Source organism: Stomoxys calcitrans, chromosome 3 (genome assembly GCF_963082655.1).
Source record: "Stomoxys calcitrans chromosome 3, idStoCalc2.1, whole genome shotgun sequence".
In the NCBI taxonomy this organism is placed as follows: Eukaryota; Metazoa; Arthropoda; class Insecta; order Diptera; family Muscidae; genus Stomoxys; species Stomoxys calcitrans.
Window position 1 is genome coordinate 57,341,290 of NC_081554.1, and position 23,760 is coordinate 57,365,049.

The following is a 23,760-nucleotide window of genomic DNA, read 5'->3' on the forward strand; positions in this document are numbered from 1 at the left end:
AGGATTCCATCGGGTCAATCCGTTGCGTACAACTGGCTGCCATGGGATTAATAAACTGGTGGTTATCTACCCGATGATTTCTTCGGACGCAAGGATTATATCCGGTAAAGTGCCATCAAACCCGAGTGGCCTAAAGGTTGACATTGTTTGCGACGAGTAAAACAGTTCTTGGTGTTTGTCCATAGTGGCATGGGGCGGATTAATAATTACACTCACTTTTCAGCCTAACCTAATATTAAGATGAAAATTTTATTAACCATGTCATTGTCAAGTTCTTGATGGGCTTATGTAACAAGTATGTGTGATTCTGAAATATGGTAACTATATTAGTGTCCAGATTAATGCCCGTTAAGGCACTTAAGGCTAAAAAGAGGTTTAGAGATCATTAGAGTTAATATTAATAATCAAAAAAAAAAATGTCATACATTTTTAGTATATCTTATAAGAGTATTGTAAACTGTTTTGATATTACTTTGATTCTATAGATTTGGCTTAAATATGTAATCCATAGATAATTGTGAATGTGTAAAGGCAGCATCAGTAGTCTTTTGCAGTCTCGATTTTTTACATAGTAAAACTTCATCATCGGTATCAGATTCATTTGACTTTGAAGATTCTGCTCCATCCACATCGTCATCGTCTTCTTCATCATTATCTTCTTCATTACTATCCTCGTTTTCAGAATCCTTGTTAACTCTTCTCTTCTTTTTCTTGGGAGTTTTTCGTTTTGGCACTTTCTTACCTGTTGCCACTTTAGATTTACGATATTTATTCCAAAACTCGGCTGGTTGCGCATAATCAACTAAATTGGGAAATCGTTTGTATAATGCTTTGCATAAATCGTCAAATGATGCTTCCACAGAGGTATCATGGATTTTTACATTTTGATATATGGTTGGTATGAATATGAGGGATTTTTCGAGTAAAGTCATCTAAAAATATAAAATGTTGCAGTAGTTTTGGTTTCCGCTTTATGTCTTGCCGAGGTTTTCTTAAACTTACTGCTTCTGGCATGGTTAGTTCTCGCTTTCTTCTTCCTCTACCAGGTCCAGTGGTAGATGGGTTTTTATTACCCCCATTATTGGCATTACTTTTACCCTCATTATTTCCCTCATTGGTTAATTCGTTCATTTCGGCCATAGCATCCTCCTCCTTATTATCCGCTTCATTGTTTTCTGAATTCTGTTTTTGTTCTTTGGTCAATTGGCATACCTTTTTCAGAATGTATAGTACATCTTTGACTAGAGCAATGCCTTCGGGCTCTTTTATTAAAGGATCCAATTTTGACTTTTCTGGAATGCGATATAAAAACAAAAAAAAATCCTTGAAGCCTAAACCTGCTTGTGTTTTTTCCAATGTCTAAAAATATCCCCATTCTCAGTAGTTGGTGTCATTTGGAGACAGCGGCCTCTCAGCTTTTTTTTGGGTTTAGCTGGATAGTCTAGTGCTATGAACCGATTGCCTGGGAAACGCTTTATGGCAACAAAGGCACCTAATGTGGAGTTGAGAACTTGCTTTGAACTATTGAGTGAAGTGGAAGCATTTTTTTAATAAATTCCCCACAGATACTTCTTTCGCGTAATCTAGCTGGCGGCAGATTTCAAACCCGGAAATAGATTTAAAATAGAAACCAAAAGACCATCAACGATTTATATGGTCCTAGCATGGTGTCTGCTACAGAAACATCGTCGTCAGGCTCCACAAGCCGACAAGCAATTGGCTTGCAGACACTTTTGACAAAGACTCCTGGTTGAGAAACCGATTCCATTTTATCTTTGTATACGAGCAATAAGATTTAGTTATCGGCCTTTTTGTTTTGTCAAATATACCCTCAAAGACCGCCATTACCGCGAAAATTGCTACCCTGCAACCCGAAGAACCAACTCACGCCTAATTTCCGCAGTTGTTGTGGCAGTGTGTGAATTTCTATCTTTTGTCTGCTTGATCCTGTTGAACAGCTAGATCCAGGAACTATGCGACTAATGTGGGGTGCGTCCAGAGGGATCTGGGTCTGAGTCGAGTGAGTCTGGTTGGGCAGTTGAACAGGTGACGTGTGGTCCCAGTCTTGCACCTCGGCATCAATGCTTGCTCTGCAAGAGTTGAGGCGGCTGCATCTACCGGATCGTAATCTGGTTTCCCGGGAGAGGTCAAGGTCTTCAGGTGCAATGGGAGGCGGACGTTCTTCAAGGACAACAATTCACCCGGTAGTTATTCACCGCATCTGCTGCCGCTTGTAAGTGTTCGTACGTATTCGCGCCGTAATCGTAGAAAGCGTCTGCCTTTCCAACAACCTCTTAGAATTCTGGCCAGCTTGTCGGCCGATTCGTTCTCCCTATACCTTGATGGGACGCGACCCAGCGGAATCTGACAGGCTTCCCCATGATGCATCCACCTCCACATATAGACATGTGGCTACAAACACAACAGAATCCAAGGAATACAATGAAGAAACCTGTCTCGGTACCCCAACAAATTTAGAGCAATCCGTGTATACAGAAGGTTCCGGGATTGAAACTACATATTTGCATGTGGAGGTTACGATCCTCGGGAATCGCGAGGTAAATTTAGCCCAGAAATCTTTTTTTAAGGAAACGATGCAAAATCAGTCTACTGCGTTCAGTACGGCGCCATGTCACATTGCCATCTCCTAGCAGAAGAATGGCTAAAATTTTTGAAGCGCCAGGTTCATAACCCTCTCATCAACATACAGATGCAAAGGACTAAGATCGAGATTGGCATTCAGTGCGCCTCTTTCGCGGCACTACTCCTTGCTCCAAAGATCAGCACTACGCGGTATGCCGTACAATCTCGATCATTCGTCGGTGGGCACAGCTGTTAGAGCTCCTCTGCTGCTTCCTCAACGCCCCCTGAACGAGGTTCGTAATAGTAGGGAAAAACAGGCCACCCAACATCCAACAATTCACTCCAGATATCCATAGGTGAGCATCGGCCGAACCACCGCCAGTGCACAATTATCGGCCCAAGCCCTCTTATCGAGCTGCGACAAAATTAGAGTGAATTCAGTTCGCCTTTGACCCTCTTCTCGACATCCCTTCTCCAGCGTAGGCACTGTCCTCCGGAGAAAGCGGTAGCTCTATCCCATTCGAGACTTATATAAAATATCAGCTTTGTCTGCTTCCTCAACGCCCCCTGAACGGAGTTCCTAATAGTAGGAGAAAATTGGCCACCCAACATCCAACAATCCCCTCCAGATTATCTTCAGCTTAGGTACCTGTTTTTCGAAGAAAGCGGCAGCTCTATCCAATTCGGGACTGGTACAAAATATCGCCTCAGTCTTTCAGAGGTTAATGCCAAGCTTATTAGACGACGCTTATCCAGACTGCTTCCTCAACGTCCCCTGAACGAGGTTCGTAATAGTAGGGAAAAACAGGCCACCCTATATCCAACAATCCACTCCAGATATCCAAAGGTGAGCATCGGCCGAACCACCGCCAGTGACCCTCTTCTCGACATCCCTTCTCCAGCGTAGGCACTGTCCTCCGGAGAAAGCAGTAGCTCTATCCCATTCGAGACTTATATAAAATATCAGCTTTGTCTGCTTCCTCAACGCCCCCTGAACGGAGTTCCTAATAGTAGGAGAAAATTGACCACCCAACATCCAACAATCCACTCCAGATATCCATAGGCGAGAATCGGCCGAACCACCGCCAGTGCACCGTTCTCGCCCTAAGCCCCAAACTTTTCTTATCGAGTTGCGACAAAATAAGAGTGAATTCAGTTCCCCTTTGACTCTTTCCTCGACGTTCCATCTCCAGCTTAGGCAACTGTCCTCCTGAGAAAGCGGCAGCACTATCCCATCCGGGACTGGCACAAAATAGCAGCTCAGTTTCTCAGAGATTAATAGATATCCGGACTACTTACTCAATGCCTAATGAACGAGGTTCGTAATAGTAGGGAAAAATCGACCACCCAACGGGAAGACGACGTTATCCCATGGCAGCCGGTTGTACGTACCGGATTGACCCGCTGGAGTTATCCATCGGCAAGGGCTGCCGCCTCAGTGTACAACACACTGCTACAACAACAACAACGACGTTATCCGAGTAGGCAACAACGTTCACCCTCCCCTTTTCGAAAGACCTGAGAATCCCATTGATAACCAAAATCCACAAAAAGGGAGAAAAACCCTCCACCCTTGCTGCAGTCCTTTAGTTACAATCTTCGTAATCGAGCCCTCGGCAAGTGATGCGTTTATAATCCGGTCTTTCATCATCGTATCAATCTAATTAAACAAAAGTGGGGCAACCTCATGTCCAACAAACCGCCAACGTCACGGAATGGCTATGAACTCCACATCGCCATGTATTGACACCAACGTCACGGAATGACTATTAGCTCCCCACGGATTGGAACTCTGACTCCGATTTATGTGGTGTTCATCTTTGTTGTTGTTGTACCAGTGTGTTGTACACTGAGGCGGCAGCCCTTGTCGATGAAGGACTTCACCGGGTCAATCCGGTACGTACAACCGGCTGCCTTGGGATTGGTGTTCATCGTCATTACGAGAGGTTGCGGAATGACTATGAGCTCCACACGGATTGGAACTCTAACTACGATTTGTGTGGTGTTCATCGTCATTAAGATAGGTGACGGATAGTACTGCAATTGCAGTCTTGGACAATCAGCGATAACAAGTGGATAGTCTCAGTCAGAGATAGAGCGGCACCTGCTCTTGCTTAAATACTCAGTTCCTATGATACTCGATATGACAAGATGAGTTACTTGAGCCCTTAAATAACCAATGGCCATAAAGTTCAGGCGGCGATCGGAATGAGCTTGCTCACCTATGTAGCTTAAGGATCTTTACCTCTACCTTCAAATGTGGCTACAACAACAACCAACGTCGTTTTTAAAAGCCCCTTCTTTGTCCAAGAAGGCCGCCAAAGTAAATTCGTTCAATCTCCAAATTCCTTTAGATGTAGCAGACCACATCATGAAGCGCACTACCAACCGACCGATCCATAGGTTAAGCATGCTGATATTCGCTTTTCAGTGAAGTATTTTCTCTAGGATCCTAAGGTCAAGGAATTAGAGACCGATTGGCCTGCAAACCTTGAAAACCCACTCTAACCTTCCGGAACCCAGTCGGTACGTAATCCAGAAAACGCAGCTACTACAAATCGCTTCCAGGAATCGTATAGCATACAGTCCTGCCCTGTAACATAGCAGGTAATACGCCATCCGGACCCCCAGACTATTCCTATGTTTAGTCTGGGGGTCCGGATGGAAGCGATTTGTAGTAGCTGCGTTCTCTGGATTACGTACCGACTGGGTTCCGGAAGGTTAGAGTGGGTTTTCAAGGTTTGCAGGCCAATCGGTCTCTCATTCCTTGACTTTAGGATCCTGAAGAAAATGAGCTGTATGACGACGATAGCATAGTTACACGCATCAAAATACAACGGCTGCGTTGGCTAGGTCATGTTGTCAGAATGGATGAAGAAGCTCCAGCAAAGAAGTCTTTTGAAGGCAAACACGGTGGTACACGCAAACCGGGAAGACCAAAAGCCCGATGGGAAGATCAAGTTGTGGAGACACCTCGAAACTAGGTGTCAGAGATTTTAGAATGAGCGCAGAAGATCGAGGCGCTTGGAACGCTATTCTACCTACGTTCAGCTAGTGGAAGAAATATTCTGTCATAGCCAATTAAAGTAAAGTAAGGACCCCCAGACTTGTAGGGAGCAAACGATGATTCCTTACCTTAACGCACTTTTCGATAGCATCACATTTATAGCAAGGCCAGGAAGAAAAAATTGGAAAACATATCCCGCACCGATGGGTAGCCGCTTTAGGTTCAAAGTTTTTCGAAAACTAGTCTGAATAAGCAGATGTGAAGATTTGCAAGTTACTATGCATTCTAAAGCTTTTTGGGTCATTGGAAGGAATTATAACTCATTTTTTTAGCACTGGGGCAACAGTGGTATTATAATGGACTAAATAGTCTCGAGTTGGAATGCATTCAAATAAAACATAAACTTACCAGAAATCAATTTTAATTGACCAAAATATAAAATCATATTTATGTCATCCATATCCTCCATTAAATGTTTATATAACTGCTGGCGACGTTTGCGCTGAGATTCTCCTTTTAGAGGTGATTTTATTGAGGTTTCCGAAAAACTATCCAAACCATCAAAGTTCTGAAATATCAGGAAAAAAATCCTTCAATTAAAAAATGATAAACACAGCACATTAGTTATTACCTTATATTCATTGAAGACAAATGGACATTCGATGAGACACTTTTGAAATAACGTTGGATTTTTCTTCGACAAAAACTCTGCGAAGAAATCTGCCGCTCTTTTGGCCAAATCGTCGCATTCGTCCAATAGTGCTGCCAGCAGCGCCAAAAGTAATGAACCTCTCAGCTTTATTTGATCCTGAAGTACCAATTTCTCAAAGCACTTAAATGTCTCCAGCCGATTTACATCGTAGGGAGATTTAAGTTTGCGTAAAACTCTCTCCACAATCCTCTCAACAATTTGTGTGTGTTTCTTACACAAATCTGTCAATGCTACAATGATGGTGTTGACAATCGGTGGCTGATCATTTATGGCTAAAATATTGGCATAAAGAGAACAGGTAGTGGAGGCCACACTGCCATCGCGTAGGGACAAGCGTCCAGTTATTTGAATAATACAATTAAATATGCGTGCATTATCTGAGTCCATTTCGATTTCTCTCAGCCTAATGCACTCATTCATATACTTGTGAAGAAACAATATGACGGTCTGATTTGGCCTAATGCGAGTTTGTAAATTAACTTCTGAATAGGCGAATAAATGTGATATGAAGGTATCCCGATTTTCGGGAAAATATTGTATGCCGTCTAAGATTTCATGTTCCAGATGTTGATGCAACTCAATCATCCATTGCATGCTGGTGGCCGGATCAATGGAAGCATTTTTACTCTTACCCGTTGTATGAGATCGATTTGTAATCAGCACTAGAAAATCAAAGGCTTTTCCTATTATGGCAGGTAGTAAGGAGCCTTGCTTTATTTTAGCCAAAATATGATTGAATGCATGATTCAGTGCAGTATGTGAGAAATCCTTAATGCAGCTAGCCAAGACTTCCAAAGCTATTAACATATTTTGTTCTTTATTCCACTGAAAAGAGAAAAAAGTTTATGTATTTAAAAACACTTAAAGGATATTTTTAGAGATTTGAACTAACCGATTGTAAAGTGAGAAATTGATGAAGTAAAGCATCCGGTTCCTTACATTTCATTTTACTGGATATGAAATTGAGAATAATCCAGGCCTCTGTTGAATTTGATGTCAGTAGATGAGATTCAACAATGCTGACCATTTGAGGGCTAAGAAAATCAATGACAATTAGTTTTCAACATAAGGAACCATGTTAGTACTGTACTTAGTACTTAAAATTGCAAATTTTGCCCACGAATCGAAGAATCTTTCTCTCAAATACTCTAAGCACTGCCTCATCTGCTTTCACAAGTACCCATGCTTCAGAACCATATAACAGCACGGGTAGTATCAGTGTCTTGTATAGTGTAATCTTCGTCTGTCGAGAGGTGGCCTTGTTTCTAAACTGCTTACTTAGTCCAAAGTAGCATCTGTTTGCCAGTATTATTCTTCGCTTAATCTCAAAACTGGTGTCATTCGCTTCGTATTTGTTGTATTTTGGTTACGACACCGCATTGGCTACAACGGCTGCGTTGGTTAGGTCATGTTGTCAGAATGGATGAAGAAGCTCCAGCAAAGAAGTCTTGTGAAGGCAAACACGGCGGTACAAGCAAACTGAGACGACCAAGTGCCCCCCGGAACAGGATAACTATGAGCACCACACAGGCTGGACCTTTGAGCTCCGATCTGTGTGGTGTTCATTGTTATCAAGAAAATCTTAGCTGCGAGTTACCGGACGAGTTCACAGGTTGCGAATAGTGGAATGCTCCATACGGAGTAACAGTAACGGCAGTCGCGGACAATCAGCGGATCCCATGGCAGCCGGTTGTACGTACCGGATTGACCCGATGGAATCTTCATCGGCAAGGGCTGCCGCCTCAGTGTACGTGTTCGTCTTTTTTCGTCATGGGAGAGGCACATCCCGGAGTGCCTTCTCCGTATGCTTTTGGTCCGTGCCGGGATTGAAAAGAACCCCGGACCCTGGTTCTGTTCCGTTTGCCAGAACCGCCTTCATCATCGGTCAGTGTCGGTGAGGTGTAACAGGTGCTTGGAGTGGGTACATTTCCGTTCTTGCTCTGGCCTAACTTCGCTACGGGAGTATAGTCATACTGGCTATGTCGCTAGGTGCTGTGCGAACACAGCCAGCAGTGGGTCACAAGCGTCGCCGTCGTCGCCTTCGGCGTCCTCGTCGTCGGACTATGTGACCCCCCCGACCTCTCCCGTACGGCAATTTATGCAAAGACAGCACCCTAGCCCTACTATTGCCAGGCCAGTGTCGGGAAATGTATCGTTCCTGCAGTTAAACTGCAATGGACTGCGAGGCAAGATTGATGAGATTGTGGATTTTATGAGTCGGAAGAGCATATCGGTCGCAGCGATCCAGGAGACAAAGCTGACTAACACCTGCAGCTTGCACAGTTGTCACGGCTACAATGTGCTACGTAAGGATCGCTCAAGGAATGGAGGTGGGGGATTGGCCTTCGTTATACACCATTCCGTGCAGTATAGACCTATCTCGCCTGCGCTTGACGCTAGTGACCCATACATGGAATGTATGGGGGTAGCAGTCAAGTCTGGTACTGCCGAGATAGAGATATACAACGTGTATATACCGCCGGTTGGCAGCTGTGTCCCGATTAATGGCCAGGCCTACAGCCCCGACATAAGTGGGTTGCTATCTGGCCATAGTCGTCTGGTTCTGGGGGATTTCAATGCACATCACTCGTCATGGCATTCTCCCCTAGGCAACGACCAGCGTGGCATAGCTTTGGCAGAGCAGATAGATAGCTCCACGTTTTGCACGGTGAATGAGGATGCCCCCACTAGGATTACGAGGAGGTGCAGCAGCTCGCCAGACATCTCAATCGCATCCCCTGATCTCCTGAGTGACGTATCCTGGCAAGCCGTCATCTCTTTGGGGTCAGACCACCTCCCCATAATCCTCACCATCGACCGACCACCCGACTTCATAACCTCTGAGCGCCGAACGTTCATCAACTATAAGAAGGCCAATTGGACTGGCTTCAGAGTGTATACCAATCGCCGCTTCAATGAACTGCCACCCCCCTCTGATGTGCTTGTGGCCGAGAGGAAATTCCGAGACATCATCAACGCAGCAGCCGCTCGCTTTATACCAGCCGGTCGAATACCGCAAGTGCGACCCAATTTCCCGGCGCAAGCAGTGGTACTCGCAGACGAGCGTGATGGGATTCGTGCTATGGACCCCGCTAACCCCAGAATCAGCGAGCTGAATCTGGAAATAAACAGGGTAGTCAACGAACATAAGCGGAATTTGTGGCTGGAACACTTGGAGCAATGTAACTTAGGCACCGGTGCAGGCAAATTGTGGGCCACTGTTAAGTCTCTCTCGAACCCCGGTAGACGGGACGACAGGACCTCAGTCACTTTTGGCGAGTTAACCGTGACTGATCCGAAGAGATGCGCCAGGTTGTTCAACCGTCAATTTATCATGCATCCCGAGAGAGACAGGGCAAGGAGGAGAGCCATTCGCCGTATTCGTGGTCTCCGAGCCGATGAACAGCCATCACAATTTACCGTGGGCGAAGTTACGAATGTCATCCGTGGCGCCAAATCTTCCAAGGCGTTGGGCCCCGACGGAATCTCTACATTGATGCTGAAGAATCTGGATTTACCTGGAGTTGAGTACCTTACCACTGTCCTTAACCTGTCATTGAACACTCTTATAGTTCCCGATGTCTGGAAAATGGGCAGAGTGATCCCGCTACTGAAGCCTGGTAAAGACCCGAGTTTGGGGGAGTCGTACAGACCGATCTCCCTTCTCTCACCAGTGGCTAAGACGCTTGAGGCATTACTCCTCCCGAGCCTCGTAGGAGAATTTCCATTCGCCGAGCATCAACACGGATTTCGGAGACTGCACAGCACAACAACAGCTTTGCATGCCATCACCACACACATTTGCCGTGGCTTCAATCAACCCAGGCCATGTGATAGGACGGTCCTCGTGGCATTGGACCTATCGAAGGCATTCGACACGGTCAGCCATGCCAAATTATTTGAGGACATCGCCAACACGTCCCTCCAGCCAGGCCTTAAACGTTGGGTCGCGAATTATCTGTGTGGCCGCCAGTCATTTGTGGAATTTAGGGATAAGAAGTCAAAACACCGTAGAGTGAAACAGGGAGTTCCCCAAGGCGGGGTGATATCTCCGGCTCTGTTTAACCTCTACCTTTCCTCCATCCCACCTCCTCCAGACGGCATAGAGATCGTATCATATGCGGACGACTGTACGATCCTGGCATCAGGCCCCCCACCCATTGATGACATCTTCGATAGGTTGAACGTCTACCTCAACGAGCTTGCCTCATATTTCGCTGCAAGAAATCTGAAGATATCCGCCACCAAATCTTCAGCCACACTGTTCACTACAAATACGCGTGAGGTGAATTCTGAGCTGACTGTGATGGTCGATGGAGAATTGATTCCGACCATCAAGTGTCCCAAAATACTTGGCGTCACATTTGACAGCTCCTACACTTTCTCCCCACATGCCACAGCAATCTGCAATAAAGTCAAAAGTAGAAACAAGGTCCTCAAGTCCCTCGCTGGCAGCACTTGGGGTGCAGACAAAGAAACCTTGTTGACCACGTACAAAGCAATTGGCCGGTCTGTGGTAAGTTATGCAGCGCCAGTGTGGTCACGTCAGCTTTGTGACACGCAGTGGAATAATATTCAGATCTGTCAGAATGCCGCCCTCCGAACTGCGACGGGCTGCCTCCTTAGTTCTCATGTGGACCACCTCCACCAGGAGACAAAGATCCTACCAGTGCGAAGACATAACTACATGCCGTCTAAGCAATACCTTCTGGGCTGTTATCGCAGAAATCATCCAAATCATCATCTTGTGGATAGATACCCACCGCCCAGAAGCCTTAAGGTAGATCTACATGATCTAGAGCGTGAGGTCCAGCGCTATAAGAGAGAACCTCTAGATCAAGCGGCATATCAAGCGGGTCTGAACAACATTCATGCAGACACGGTAGCAGACGCGTTAACTGGCTACCGGGTGAATGTAGTCCTTGGAGTACGACCGCCACCCATTGCACCCGAAGAAATCGACCTCCCCCGGCAAACCAGAGTGATTCTGGCTCAATTACGTTCCGGCAGATGCAGCCGCCTCAATTCCCACAGAGCTAGGATTGATGCCGACGTGCAAGATGTATGTCCCGACTGTAACCAGGGACCGCACGATACACGTCACCTGTTTAACTGCCCGGCCAGACCCACTCGACTCAGACCCAGATCCCTGTGGACGCACCCCATCTTAGTCGCGGAGTTCCTGGGTCTTGACACTCAACAGAATCAAGCAGACGAAAGATAGTACACAATAAACTGCTACAACAACAACAACAACAATCAGCGGAATCGAACGAACAGTCTCAGTGAGAGGCCGGGCTGCACCTGCTCTTGCACAAATACTGAGTGCCTATGATGCTCGATATGACAAGGCGAATTACTGGCGCCTTTAAATAACCAATGACCGTCATGTTCCCACTTGGATCGGTCCTTTGGACCGGAACGAGCTTGCTCACCTAAAAGAGCTAGACGAGGATCGCCACCTCCCTATATAGACATGTGGCAACAACGACAACAACTACCAAAAGCCCGATGGAAAGATCAAGTGGTGGGAGACACCTTGAAACTTGGTGTCAGAGATTATAAAATGAGCGCAGAAGATCGAGCTAGACGAGGATCGCCACCTCCCTATATAGACATGTGGCAACAACGACAACAACTACCAAAAGCCCGATGGAAAGATCAAGTGGTGGGAGACACCTTGAAACTTGGTGTCAGAGATTATAAAATGAGCGCAGAAGATGGAGGCGCTTGGAACTGTATTCTACGTTTGGCTAGTGAAAGAAAGATTCTGTTATAGCCAATTAAAGTAAAATAGATTTTGTTTTACACTTGAACATTCCATTAAGGGGCGGTGGGCAGACTTCTCTTCTATCAAAGAGCGATGTTCGCTTCAAGTATTAAAAGTTAAAAAAAAATAGAAAACTGTAGGCAAAATTGTCAATCAGGTGCGGCCCCAAGTGACGGATAGTGGAGAAGCTGGACAGACTGCTCCATCACAGCTGAGCCTAGTTGCTGGCAAAGATGGAATAGAACGACCAACTTCCGAACAAAAAATGTACTTAAATCCAAGATCAAAGGTGAAATAAAACTAGTGTAGCAGAATTAAATGTTCTTAGTTGATTTTGTTGAGTATACACATCCAGGAACTCTGCAACTAAGATGGGGTGCGTCCAGAGGGATCTAGAATTGAGTTGAGTGGGTGGTCAAGTGACGTGTGTGACGAGTGTGGTCCCTTCTCACAATTGGGACAAGTTCTTAAGTCCTCCCATATGAATTGATCTTTTTATGTTATGAATTTGAGCTCACCGGGACTAGGGAAACTTATTCATATAAAGATTTTGCCAGTCTCGACCATGATTTTTTTGCTTTCGAGTCCTGTGCTTATCGACTGGGATCTGATATTTCGTAAGGAAAGTATCGATGAACAAACTGACTTTCTACAGAGGAATATCCTTGACCAACAGGAACTTATTGTTCCACTCAAGACTAGAGAAGAGTCCTCTAGAACGTAGCCGTGGTTCTCCCGGGATATTCGACCGGCTATTCACGAGAGGAATATGTCGCATCTCAGGTGGAGACATTTCAGGACGCCTGAGTTACATGATGCCTTTCGCTCAGCAAGAGACCACGTCAATAAGTTGATTAAGACAGCCAAAAAATACCGATTCGGACCATATTTGCCACGTATGTTGATGCTCATGGAAGAACCATATTTGACACAGTTGTTAGAAGTCATAACAAAACACCTCATGCAAAATATCAGCCAAATCGGATAAGAATCGCGCCCTCTAGTGGGTTAAGAAGTCAAGATTCCAAATCGTTTTATATGGCAGCTACATCTAGTTATGGCCCGATTTAAAGCATACTAAGCACAATTGTTGGATGTCATAACATAACATGTCGTGCAAAATTTCAGCCAAATCGGATAGAAATTGCGCCCTCTAGAGGCTGAAGAAGTCAAGACCCCAGATCGGTTCACACGGCAGCTATATAAAAACAGGGACCGATTAGTACCATACATAGCGCTGTTGTTGGAAGTAATACCAAAACACCACGTGCAAAATTTCAGTCAAACCGGAAGAGAATTGCGCCCTCTAGAGGCTCAAGAAGTAAAGAGCCAAGATCGGTTAATATGGCAGCTATATCAAAACATGGACCAATTTGGCCCATTTACAATCCCAACCGACCTACACTAATAAAAAGTATTTGTGCAAAATTTCAAGCGGCTAGCTTTACTCCTTCGAAAGTTAGCGTCGGATAAGAATCGCGCCCTCTAGTGGCTTAAGAAGTCAAGATTCCAAATCGGTTTATATGGCAGCTATATCTTGTTATGGCCCGATTTAAAGCATACTAAGCACAATTGCTGGATGTCATAACTCAACAAACACCACGTGCAAAATTTCAGTCAAATCGGAAGAGAATTGCGCCCTCTAGAGGCTCAAGAAGTCAAGACCCAAGATCGGTTTATATGGCAGCTATACCAAAACATGGACCGATTAGGCCCATTTACAATCCCAACCGACCTACACTAATAAGAAGTATTTGTGCAAAATTTCAAGCGGCTAGCTTTACTCCTTCGAAAGTTATCGTACTTTCGATAGACAGGAGGAAGGACTTGGCTAGATCGACTTAAAATATCATGACGATCAAGAATATATATACTTTATGGGTTCTTAGACGAATATTTCAAGGAGTTGCAAACAGAAAGACGAAATTAATATACCCCCATCCTATGGGGAAGGGTATTAAAACCTATCAAAAATTGAGGGCAGCCTACCAACTTACCAAGCGAATAGAAACTAACCAATTTTGTTAGGAACCTACTAAAAACGGCAACACTGGTCTGTAAAATTATTGTTTCGTTAGCGTGAACGCAAAATCACTTGAAGCTTAGGTTCACATCGGCTAGGGTATGAGCCCATATATTGGGTTGCCCAAAAAGTAATTGCGGATTTTTTAAAAGAAAGTAAATGCATTTTTGATAAAACTTAGAATGAACTTTAATCAAATATACTTTTTTTACACTTTTTTTCTAAAGCAAGCTAAAAGTAACAGCTGATAACTGACAGAAGAAAGAATGCAATTACAGAGTCACAAGCTGTGAAAAAATTTGTTAACGCCGACTATATGAAAAATCCGCAATTACTTTTTGGGCAACCCAATAAATGCCCTATACTCTTCTAAAACCTAAACCTAGGCAAATATGAGGCCGTCAAGGAAAAAGTAAACTATTAAGCATCTACTGTATGCGTGCCCACTCCGGCAAGCAGAATAAGTTCCACTTTAGGTTGTCATATCTTCGAAGACTTCCCCGAATTGGCGGGGTTCTTTAACACTCACAAGTTGTCTGGCTGGTTTCAATTATTTAAACTTACCTTATCATGCGCTGCTGTAATGCCAAATGAAAACAATTTTGCAAGTAAAAACGGGATTGTGTGGACAGCAGAGTTTTGATGATGGCCCAAGGCATAAAATGTTCTGCCTTATTTGTTTGTTCTATGCTCTTCAGATTTGCTAAGACTCTTGAACGGAAGCACTATGTTTTAAATCCATAAGTGTTAATACTAATTGATCCAAATAATGCTTGCACATTTATACATACCTCCATGGCGACATCTATGTTTTTTGCATCACCATCTTGTAACATAGGCGTTAAAATTTTACACCAAACCCATATAACTGGATAACAATTAGGATAGCAATCCAAAATCGAATCAATAGAAAGTAAAGTTTGTTTGCGTACCAAAGCTGTTGGCTCATTCACCAAACGCGAGGTTTCCTGTGAAATTTTTCAATTGTTATAATTGATAAAGTTACATTTTTCATATAAGCAACATGCATACCGTTACAAAATTTGTATTGAATATAATAAGGGGATTCAATTTAACTAGCTGTTCCATTAACATGACACCTGCTCTTCGGATATATGACAAAGGACTCTGATACAGATGAGTGTATATGTAGGAAGGCAAATTAAGAAAGGATAACTGTATGACTCCGTGTCCTTCAAATGAATACTTGGCCTCTTGGGCATTTGGTTTTTCATAACGTATTTCATTCTTCCCCAATCTTGGCTCATCGGGCAGCACAACACTGATATCACAAAACTGTGTGTACTGCAAACATTCGGTTAAAATTTTTCTGGCATTAGGCGAACCCTTTGTCAAGGCTACATGTAGAGCTTGCACAGATTTCAATTTAATATTATTATTTTGATCCTGCAAACTATCAATCAATTCCTTTATTAGATAGATTTCCCGAGGTATATTGGACACTTCATGCCGAAACATTTGCCAATCCACTTGCGATTCCATTTGCAAAATTTTCGAAATTAAATCAATAACTCGAGATCTTATCATAACTTCATCAGCATATACAGCTTCACAGAGAAATTCCACACAAGACTCATTGCATTTTGTAAACAAGGCAGCATCATATTTAGCAGCATATTCCAAAGCCTTTTGTATTTGCTCATTCTTCCATGTTCTAATAGGATTGGTTACAATACACTCTATGTAAAATTTTAATACCTTAACCAATAGTCTGGGGTATTTCGATATGGACTTTATGAACCAATCTGATATGTGTTCACATTCGCTAGCAATGTTATTAGCTGTAGATTGATTGGATTTTGGTTTTTGTGGATATGTATGCAGGAATACTGTTAGATTCATTAGCTTCAAGAGTGTCTGTTCGGGATCCCCATTGTGTGCATTAATCATCTCCTCATAGATCTCAAAACATTTAATATGTAAATTAGCGGCATCTGCAATGAAATCAGAGAAAAGAAGCGATATGTTAGGAGGTAAGAAAAATAGTCAGTTGAATCCCATTTCGAACTGGAGCTTTAGATGATACATAGCTAGCAGTACCTTATCATATAGAACAAATCTGCGAGCACCACACAGGCCGGAACATTGAGGTCCAATCTGTGTGGTGTTCATTGCTGTCACGAGAAGCTTGTCTGCGAGCTACAGGGCGCGTCCACAGGTTGTGGATGGTGGAATGCTCCATACGGTGTAGCTGCAACGGCAGTCGCGGACAACCAGCGATATCGAGCGGAGAGTCTCAGTGAGAGGCCGGGCGGCACCGGCTCTTACACAAACACTGAGTGCCCATGATGCTCGATATGACAAGGCGAGTTATGGGCGCCTTTAAATAACCAATGGCCACCCTGTTCCTGCGGCGATCGGTCCTTTGGATCGGAAGGTTCTTGCTCACCTACAGGAGCTTGACGACGAAAATGAGGCTATAACAACTACAACCGGCCATCAGCAGTTCAGAGGAATGCTAATAGTTCAAGTTTCAAAACTTCCTTAGTCTAAGGATGATCTTCGTCGCCACCGCATAAAGTTGCAAAGACAAAATTGAGCATGGCAGTTTACGCTTCCCTTGCAGTAATCGTTTTCGCTTCCGATCATCCTGCGGAGGACACAGCTGCTCAGAGTCTGATGACATTGTAGACACCCATAGATAGAACCGGCCGAAGCACCGCCTTAAACATCCAGCATACCGTACCCGGCCGAGACACCAAAACCTGATATAATAGGAAATTTGGCGCATGAAGTCCATTTTTTACCTTTTCCTCGAAATTTCTTGTCCAGCTTAGTTGCTGGTCATTAATTACGCCCAGATACTTGGCCTCCAGAGAGAGCTGCAGCTTCAACTCATCCCGAACTAGTCTCCATAAAACACCCAATTTTCCCCAGCTGGTGTCCCGCTAGCCCTCACAAATTCAGACAGCTAAAAACCTCCCGAACAAAGTCCCTTAAACATCCTGTATACCGTACGGGGCCAAAGCATCAAACCTATTTTTGCCTTTTCCTCGACGTTGCTTGTCTTCCAGTGAGAGCTGCACCTCCAACTCATCCCGAACTGGTCCCCATAAAACATCCAATTTTCGCCAGCTAGTGTCCAGCTAGCCCTCACTCATCCCGGCCGAGACATCAAAACCTGACATTTTAAGAAATTGGGCGCACGAAATCCATTTTTTACCTTTTCCTCGAAGTTTCTTGTCCAGCTTAGTCTCTGGTCATGAATTACGCCCAGATACTTGCGCTCCAGTATCTGGGCCCAATTTTCGCTAGCTGGTGTCCCGCTAGCCCTCACTCATCCAGACAGCTTCCTAAACACCTACCGAACGAAGTCCCTAAAAGTTGAGAGGAATCGGTCACCCCAAAATGATTTCGACGTCATCCGGGCAGGCAACTACCTTAAACCTCTACCTCTCAGAATCCTATCGATAACCAGAAGCGCCAAAAAAGGGATAGAACCACTAATTGGATACTCCGCCAGTGATATGTAAATAATTCGGCTTTTCAGCATTGTATCAAAGAAATTAACCAAAAGAGGTGGGTTTCCAGGTCCACCAGAGTGCCAACTCCAACTTTACGTTAGAGAAGGCCGCTAAAGTGAACTCCACCACACCCAAATTTCTTTGATGTAGCCATGTGATTGGCATGAAAAGTAATCGAGACGGATCATTACACAAGTGTAGCTCCAGTGCCTTGAGGCAAAGAAACTGATTGGCCTGTATTCCTTGGGCAGAGTGTGGTTTGGTTTTCCTCCTTGGGGTTAAAAACCACAAACGTAATACAGCAAAACACCGCTCCTAAACATCATCTCAAGCAGTCGTATTACAAATGACCCTGGACTTAACTCTATCACCCCCTTCGTCGGTCATTGATATCATATGCGGATAATTATAGGATTATGATTTCAGGCTCTATTGTTGATGGGATCTGCAGTAACAGACTTTGTCTGTTACTTATATTCTAGAATCTTCGTCCACCTTTCCCACTACAAGGATAGCGGGCGTACGACGTCAGATTAATGCGAGTGTCGGTGAATTCAAAATTCTGACTACCACACAACCAAAAATACTTGGCCTCAAATTGGTCAGTCTTTACAAGTACATTGTCTAAGTCAAGATCTTCAACAGACGGAAAAATAAATTTTTATTTTCATATCGATTGAATTCATGTTATATTTATTAAAAAAAAAACAGTAAATTCTTAGAAACTAAGGATTTGAAGTCGATACTTTAATGTTATTCTAGGGATACGATTAATGGGGTCTGTGATATTTCATGAGATTGATGGCCCTTTATATATATGTATTATGTATGTAAGTCTACAAGGTTTTATAAATGATATCGAAATAAATATGTATGTAAAATTTGGTCGAGTTTTTACATCACAAAAACTTTCTCAATTTTAGGATTTGTAAATTTCGTATTCGTTATGGGACAAAGAACAGTGCCATTTTCTTTTGTTATCTCAGGAATAGCTAATTGCCCAAAAATTTGTCCATTTGGCAACATCATTGGTAAATTGTGTTCATTTAAAGGTAGTCCCGTAATGCGACATATCAGTCTGCTTTGTACACAATGGGAGTATGGCAAACTCTTGGCAATACGATTAAAATCTTCTTGGCATACTGGACAGTTTAGATTTTTGCAATTGAATGAATAGCAGTGTGGTGTTTTTAATGAAGAAAGGCCAGCTTGGACAGCAATGCTCAATAGGGACTGGGAGGATAGTTGAAACAATCTGTAGTTTTCGTTGCGAAACTTCAAAACTAGGTTATTCCAACGATTAATATCAAAAAGACTTCTATATGGCTCTATAGTTGTATCTGGCTGATAGGCCAAAAGGGCCATGCATTCGCATATCTCTTTTATTTGGGTTTTCTCAAACGCTGGGAAATACTTTCTGGCATGAATTACTGCTTCTGTTCGTTCATTTTTGCGTATAAGTTCAACAAACTCCTGCACTCGTAGATCGAATTCAATGTTCGAATTGATTTTCCTGAGCTTCGATTTATTATCGAGACACCATAAAATACATTTTGTGGTCTTGAAAGCTGCTAAGTCCTCCTCAACCTCTCGTGAATTGTGAAATATGTCCAGATTGGTCAAATGACGTATATCGGAATAATTAGCCAAACGCTCGGCAGTTTCATAGTAGCCCATGCGAAGTAAATGTTCTATGACCATACGGTCCATTCGTACACGCTTCCATTGGTCAATTGAAGCCTGCCACACCTCTTCATTGGCATTATTGTCTCGATTAACGATTTCTTTCAGATGCTCCAATTTTCGCTTACAGATGAAACTAGCATTCAATTCATCGCCAATGGCCTCGTCCGATTTACGTTTCAATACCTGGAGACGCTGAACCACACTGCCCACCAGTTTGCTGACGTCTGAAATAATTGGGCGAACCATCAAGGCCTTTTCAACTTCTTTGGAAAAATTTTGTATTTGATCCACCTCTCTGTCGACGGATTTCTGGGCCACCCTGAATTTCTTATTTATAACTTCATAGGGCACCTTTAAGGTGGAATGCTCCATGGACTTAATTTCGGACATGGTCTTGCTTTTCTTTTTTGTTAATTAAATGAGAAATAATGCGTCGTAATTACGTTCTTGGTAGTTGTATTGTTTTTCTTTTGTTTCCATCAAAGAAAAATAAATGACGTTTTGACAGAGTTGCCATGGCACAAAAATGCGTAATTGCGAAAAAACGCGTGAATTAAAATCAATTTGGTGAAATTGTTATTTTTTGTTTATGGCAACTACTTTTAAAGGATGTATTTTGCAATTCTATGCTTTTATTTCATATGTGATTTCAATCCACAGAAAAGATTATGCAGAAATTGCCTATTCAGTTGTTAAACATGGCTACGAATTTGCCATGTTTGTTGTTTCCGTCGTCTTACGTCAATACGTTTGCCAAACTCACTTCCCTGTTTAAACTTTCAGCTGTTCTATGTTTACATTTGAACTTATTCGATTACTAGATATTAACCTGAGCGAACGAACGAAATTTCGGGAGTGCAATGAGCTTATTGTTAAAAAACTCTACCCGTGTGGGACTCAGAAATCCATCTATTTTACTGCGTTCCTTCTGCGTATCATCTAGTGCTAAGGAAAGCAATGCAACAGACGAACATTATGATATAATCATAGGCGGTGGTGGTCTAGTGGGAACTGCATTGGCAGCAGCCTTATCTAAAAATAAGACCTTAGCCGATAAAAGCATACTACTACTGGAAGGAGCCCCACCCTTCAAGGGCTTCGATGTCAGCAAACCATATGGTAATCGTGTTTCCGCCATTAACAAGAAAACCATTTCTTTATTCGAATCTATTGGCATTTGGGAACGTATGACAAATGCACGTGTTAAGCCGGTTAAGCAAATGCAAGTTTGGGATGCAAATAGTGATGCTCTGATAAATTTCCAACACGAGCATTTTGCCGACGATGTGGCTTGTATAGTTGAAAATGACTTAATGCTAGACTCCATATATGGCCAATTGAAGGAGAATGCACCTAATGTCATGGTGCGCAATCTTTCAAGAATATCTGACGTTAAATTACCCAGCAAAACTGGTAAAAATGTATCGGAAGTTACTCTGCAGGGTGGTGAAAAATTCTCTTGTGAGCTTTTAATTGGAGCCGATGGTGCCAATTCAATGGTGCGTAAAGAAATGGGGGTTGATGTTTACTCCATGGATTACAAGCGCATGGGGCTTGTAGCGACTTTGGAATTAGGCGATGCTGGAGATAATTCTGTTGCATGGCAAAGATTTATACCAACCGGACCAGTTGCTCTACTACCATTAACGGATAAATTAAGTTCACTGGTGTGGAGTACAACAGTACCTCATGCCAAGGAATTGCTTAATATGTCGTCGGAAAACTTCGTCGATGCTTTGAATGAGGCTTTTTGCAAGGAATATCCCAAAAATGAGGCGGCAGTCAAAGCTCTTGATATTCTGAACTCAATGATGGGTCGCAATACAAATACCTTGCGCCAATATCCTCCACGTGTCTGTGGGGTCTTAGACAAATCTAGGGCCACATTTCCTCTGGGATTCTTACACGCGTCCTCGTACATATGTAGCGGTGCAGCATTAATTGGAGATGCGGCCCATCGCGTACATCCTTTGGCCGGACAAGGTGTCAATCTTGGTTTTAGTGATGTCTCCTTTTTGGTGGAGTGCCTAGCCGAAGGTGCCTACGCAGGAGCCAAATTGGGCGATAAACAGTATCTTATGAAATATGAACAGCGCAGCTTAATGAAAAATGTACCTATTTTAGTGGGTATTCATGGTCTACATACACTATACACTACCACCTTTAGCCCTGTGGTCTTTCTAAGGAGTTTGGGTTTACAATTGACCAATAATATACCGCAAATAAAAGATGTTTTCATGAAGAGAGCCATGGGCTGAAAGGGAAATGGATATAAAGAGCTAAAGCTCTGCTCAGCTATATTAAAATAATTACTACATATACATATATATAAAATTAATTTGTTTAACGATCAATTTATCGATATTTTCTATTTTATAACAAACACGAATGTCTATAAATTTTTTTGGAATAAAGGTGGTACTATATCTAAATTTAAACTGATTTTATCCCAAATCAATGGAAGGCCTGGCAGATGCAATCTCATCAAAGTGCCCCTATATCTTAGCTAAGCTGCTGTATATCTAAATCTAATCAGCTGTTGGTGCAAAGTTCTAGAAAAAAACGGATGTTATAGCCACAAATTTGTAAGTGGAGATAACGATCCTCGTCAACCTTCATAGGTTCGGCCATAGCACCGGTCGACGCAGGAAGTTGTGGCCATATCGAGTAATGCAGTATTTGAGCAAGATCCGGCGCCGCTCGACTTCTCACGGAGACTTCACTCAATACTACGTATAATGAGCCTGTAGATGCGCCCGGTAGCTCACAGCTCAGCTTCTCGTCATGACGGTGAACACCACACAAATCGGAGCTCAGATATAAAAAATGCGATTGCTCTGGTGTTGCAAATGAACATCTGAACCGATTATGGCAAAATTCAGCTGATTTTTAGTAGTCATATAAGTAAACAATAATTGAGCAACATTTTAAAAATATCGGCTACTAAATTTGCTTGCTTTGGAATTGAGCGATACATATATACTGAAGCTATTTTTAAATTAAAACCGATTTTCATGAAATTTGTCGCATGGTATCAAAACAGAAAAATTTCCACATTTAAAAGTTCAAACCAGCATGTAAAGAACGATCAACTATCTTAAACTAGGTACTTACACATGTTTGCATATCCCCGATCATGATTTAAATACTGCACATCAATAATTTTCTTTAAGATTCCATCTCTTGCTGATTGGTAATCCTTAAAATGGACATAGCGTAATACCAATTTCAAATCATCGAAAAAAGTCGAAAACTGAACCCATATCTGTATGGGTTCATGACGTGACATACGACCAACAACGTCAGGATTTTGTATGCGTTCAATTGATGAGAAGACTTGCAAACAATGTGTTATAATTTCTTCCTCGAATATATGAAATCCTTTAGCTCCCGGTATTGTCAACGACAAGAAATATACATTGACTGCCAGCAAGGATAGCTTAATGTAAACAACAGCACTTGGATCGATTTGTATTAGACCAGCTAATGTGTATATAAATGCCAAATAGCCATCGCGGGGAGCAACTTTAACTACTTGATCCCAGCAATCGTAGGTGTTATCATAACTGGCTCCATCACATCGTAAAGTTCGTATGGATACACAGATTTCCAGTAGAAGTGATTGTACTTCGTTGTCCAAACCGCATCGTTGAACCAAAGGAATGCATAGAATTTTCTGGAGAAAATCAGAGTGCTTTTGAGGTTCATTTGAGTTCTTATTTCTTTGGAAATTTTCAAATAAGTCTTCAATTTCTTCCCAGACCAAACCCTTTATAAAATATTCACTCAATTTTTGAAAAGTTTTAATAAGTTCACTCATTTCAGCGGTTTCTTTTCTGTTTCTTATTTTTTTTTTTTTGTAAACAATCACAATCTTCTTCCTTCCCAGACTGGCATTCACATTGGAAGGTTAGCATTATAAGAAATAGAGTAGGGTACAATTAAATAGGTAAGATTACAGAACAGCCGATCAAAGAGATCACATTCAACGAATGTTTGGTGAATAACATGGCGAAGCAATTAATGGTGGTCTCATCTGTACAACAACCACAAATCATATGGTGCAATCCGCCATTTTGTCATCAAGCTGATCAACGTTTTGCCAGCACACATGTGCGTGTGATTTGTTTTTGTCAACATTTTTATTATTTCTATGAGACAATAACCGGTATTCAACACAAACGCAGTGTTGCATTTCGATTTCGAGGGAGATTTACTGCAAATCTCCTCAAATAAGATTTGCTCTTAATGAAAATGTATGGGAACCCTCGTTGCAAATCACGAGATTACCAAAATCTCGTCGCAAATCTAGATTTTCTCCAAATGTAAACAAGATATTAGTGAAGAACTTAGGAAATGAAATATTTTCCACAGATTTATTTCACTACTTTTTTTGCAATCCCATGGCAACCCGTTGTACGTACCGGATTGACCCGATGGAGTCTATAATTGACAAGGGCTGCCGCCTCAGTTTACAATACACTGCTACAACAA

General features: G+C 42.7%; 3 protein-coding genes across 3 annotated transcripts; 1 reads left to right on the top strand and 2 right to left on the bottom strand.

Annotated features, from left to right (window-relative positions):
• Nucleotides 1-476: 476 nt before the first annotated feature.
• LOC106083064 (uncharacterized) lies at nt 477-23,086 on the bottom strand. Its single transcript, XM_013245888.2, has 9 exons — nt 22,381-23,086; nt 15,128-16,050; nt 14,887-15,063; nt 14,660-14,820; nt 7,195-7,336; nt 6,222-7,127; nt 5,999-6,158; nt 1,003-1,292; nt 477-932 (listed from the first exon to the last, which is right to left on the bottom strand). Exons 1-9 carry the CDS (start codon nt 23,084-23,086, stop codon nt 480-482), a joined length of 3,918 nt encoding a protein of 1,305 aa, XP_013101342.2. The 3' UTR covers nt 477-479.
• On the bottom strand, nt 18,257-19,753 carry LOC106083066 (E3 ubiquitin-protein transferase MAEA). The gene has a single exon (XM_013245892.2). It carries the CDS (start codon nt 19,654-19,656, stop codon nt 18,475-18,477), a length of 1,182 nt encoding a protein of 393 aa, XP_013101346.1. The 5' UTR covers nt 19,657-19,753; the 3' UTR covers nt 18,257-18,474.
• On the top strand, nt 20,095-21,698 carry LOC106083065 (ubiquinone biosynthesis monooxygenase COQ6, mitochondrial). The gene has a single exon (XM_013245891.2). The coding sequence runs from the start codon at nt 20,127-20,129 to the stop codon at nt 21,522-21,524; it is 1,398 nt and encodes a 465-aa protein (XP_013101345.2). The 5' UTR covers nt 20,095-20,126; the 3' UTR covers nt 21,525-21,698.
• Nucleotides 23,087-23,760: the final 674 nt, after the last annotated feature.

Bases quoted from the DNA above. Each gene is read 5' to 3' on its own strand.
- LOC106083064 (XM_013245888.2), bottom strand. From the start codon at position 23,086: ATGAGTGAACTTATTAAAACTTTTCAAAAATTGAGTGAATATTTTATA. The intron at 7,337-14,659 runs GTAAGTTTAAAT...TGATTTTCTTAG, and splicing joins TTACAGCAGCGCATGATAAG to CCCTCAAATGGTCAGCATTG. The intron at 7,128-7,194 runs GTTAGTTCAAAT...TTCTCTTTTCAG, and splicing joins AATTTCTCACTTTACAATCG to TGGAATAAAGAACAAAATAT.
- LOC106083066 (XM_013245892.2), bottom strand. From the start codon at position 19,656: ATGTCCGAAATTAAGTCCATGGAGCATTCCACCTTAAAGGTGCCCTAT.
- LOC106083065 (XM_013245891.2), top strand. From the start codon at position 20,127: ATGAGCTTATTGTTAAAAAACTCTACCCGTGTGGGACTCAGAAATCCA.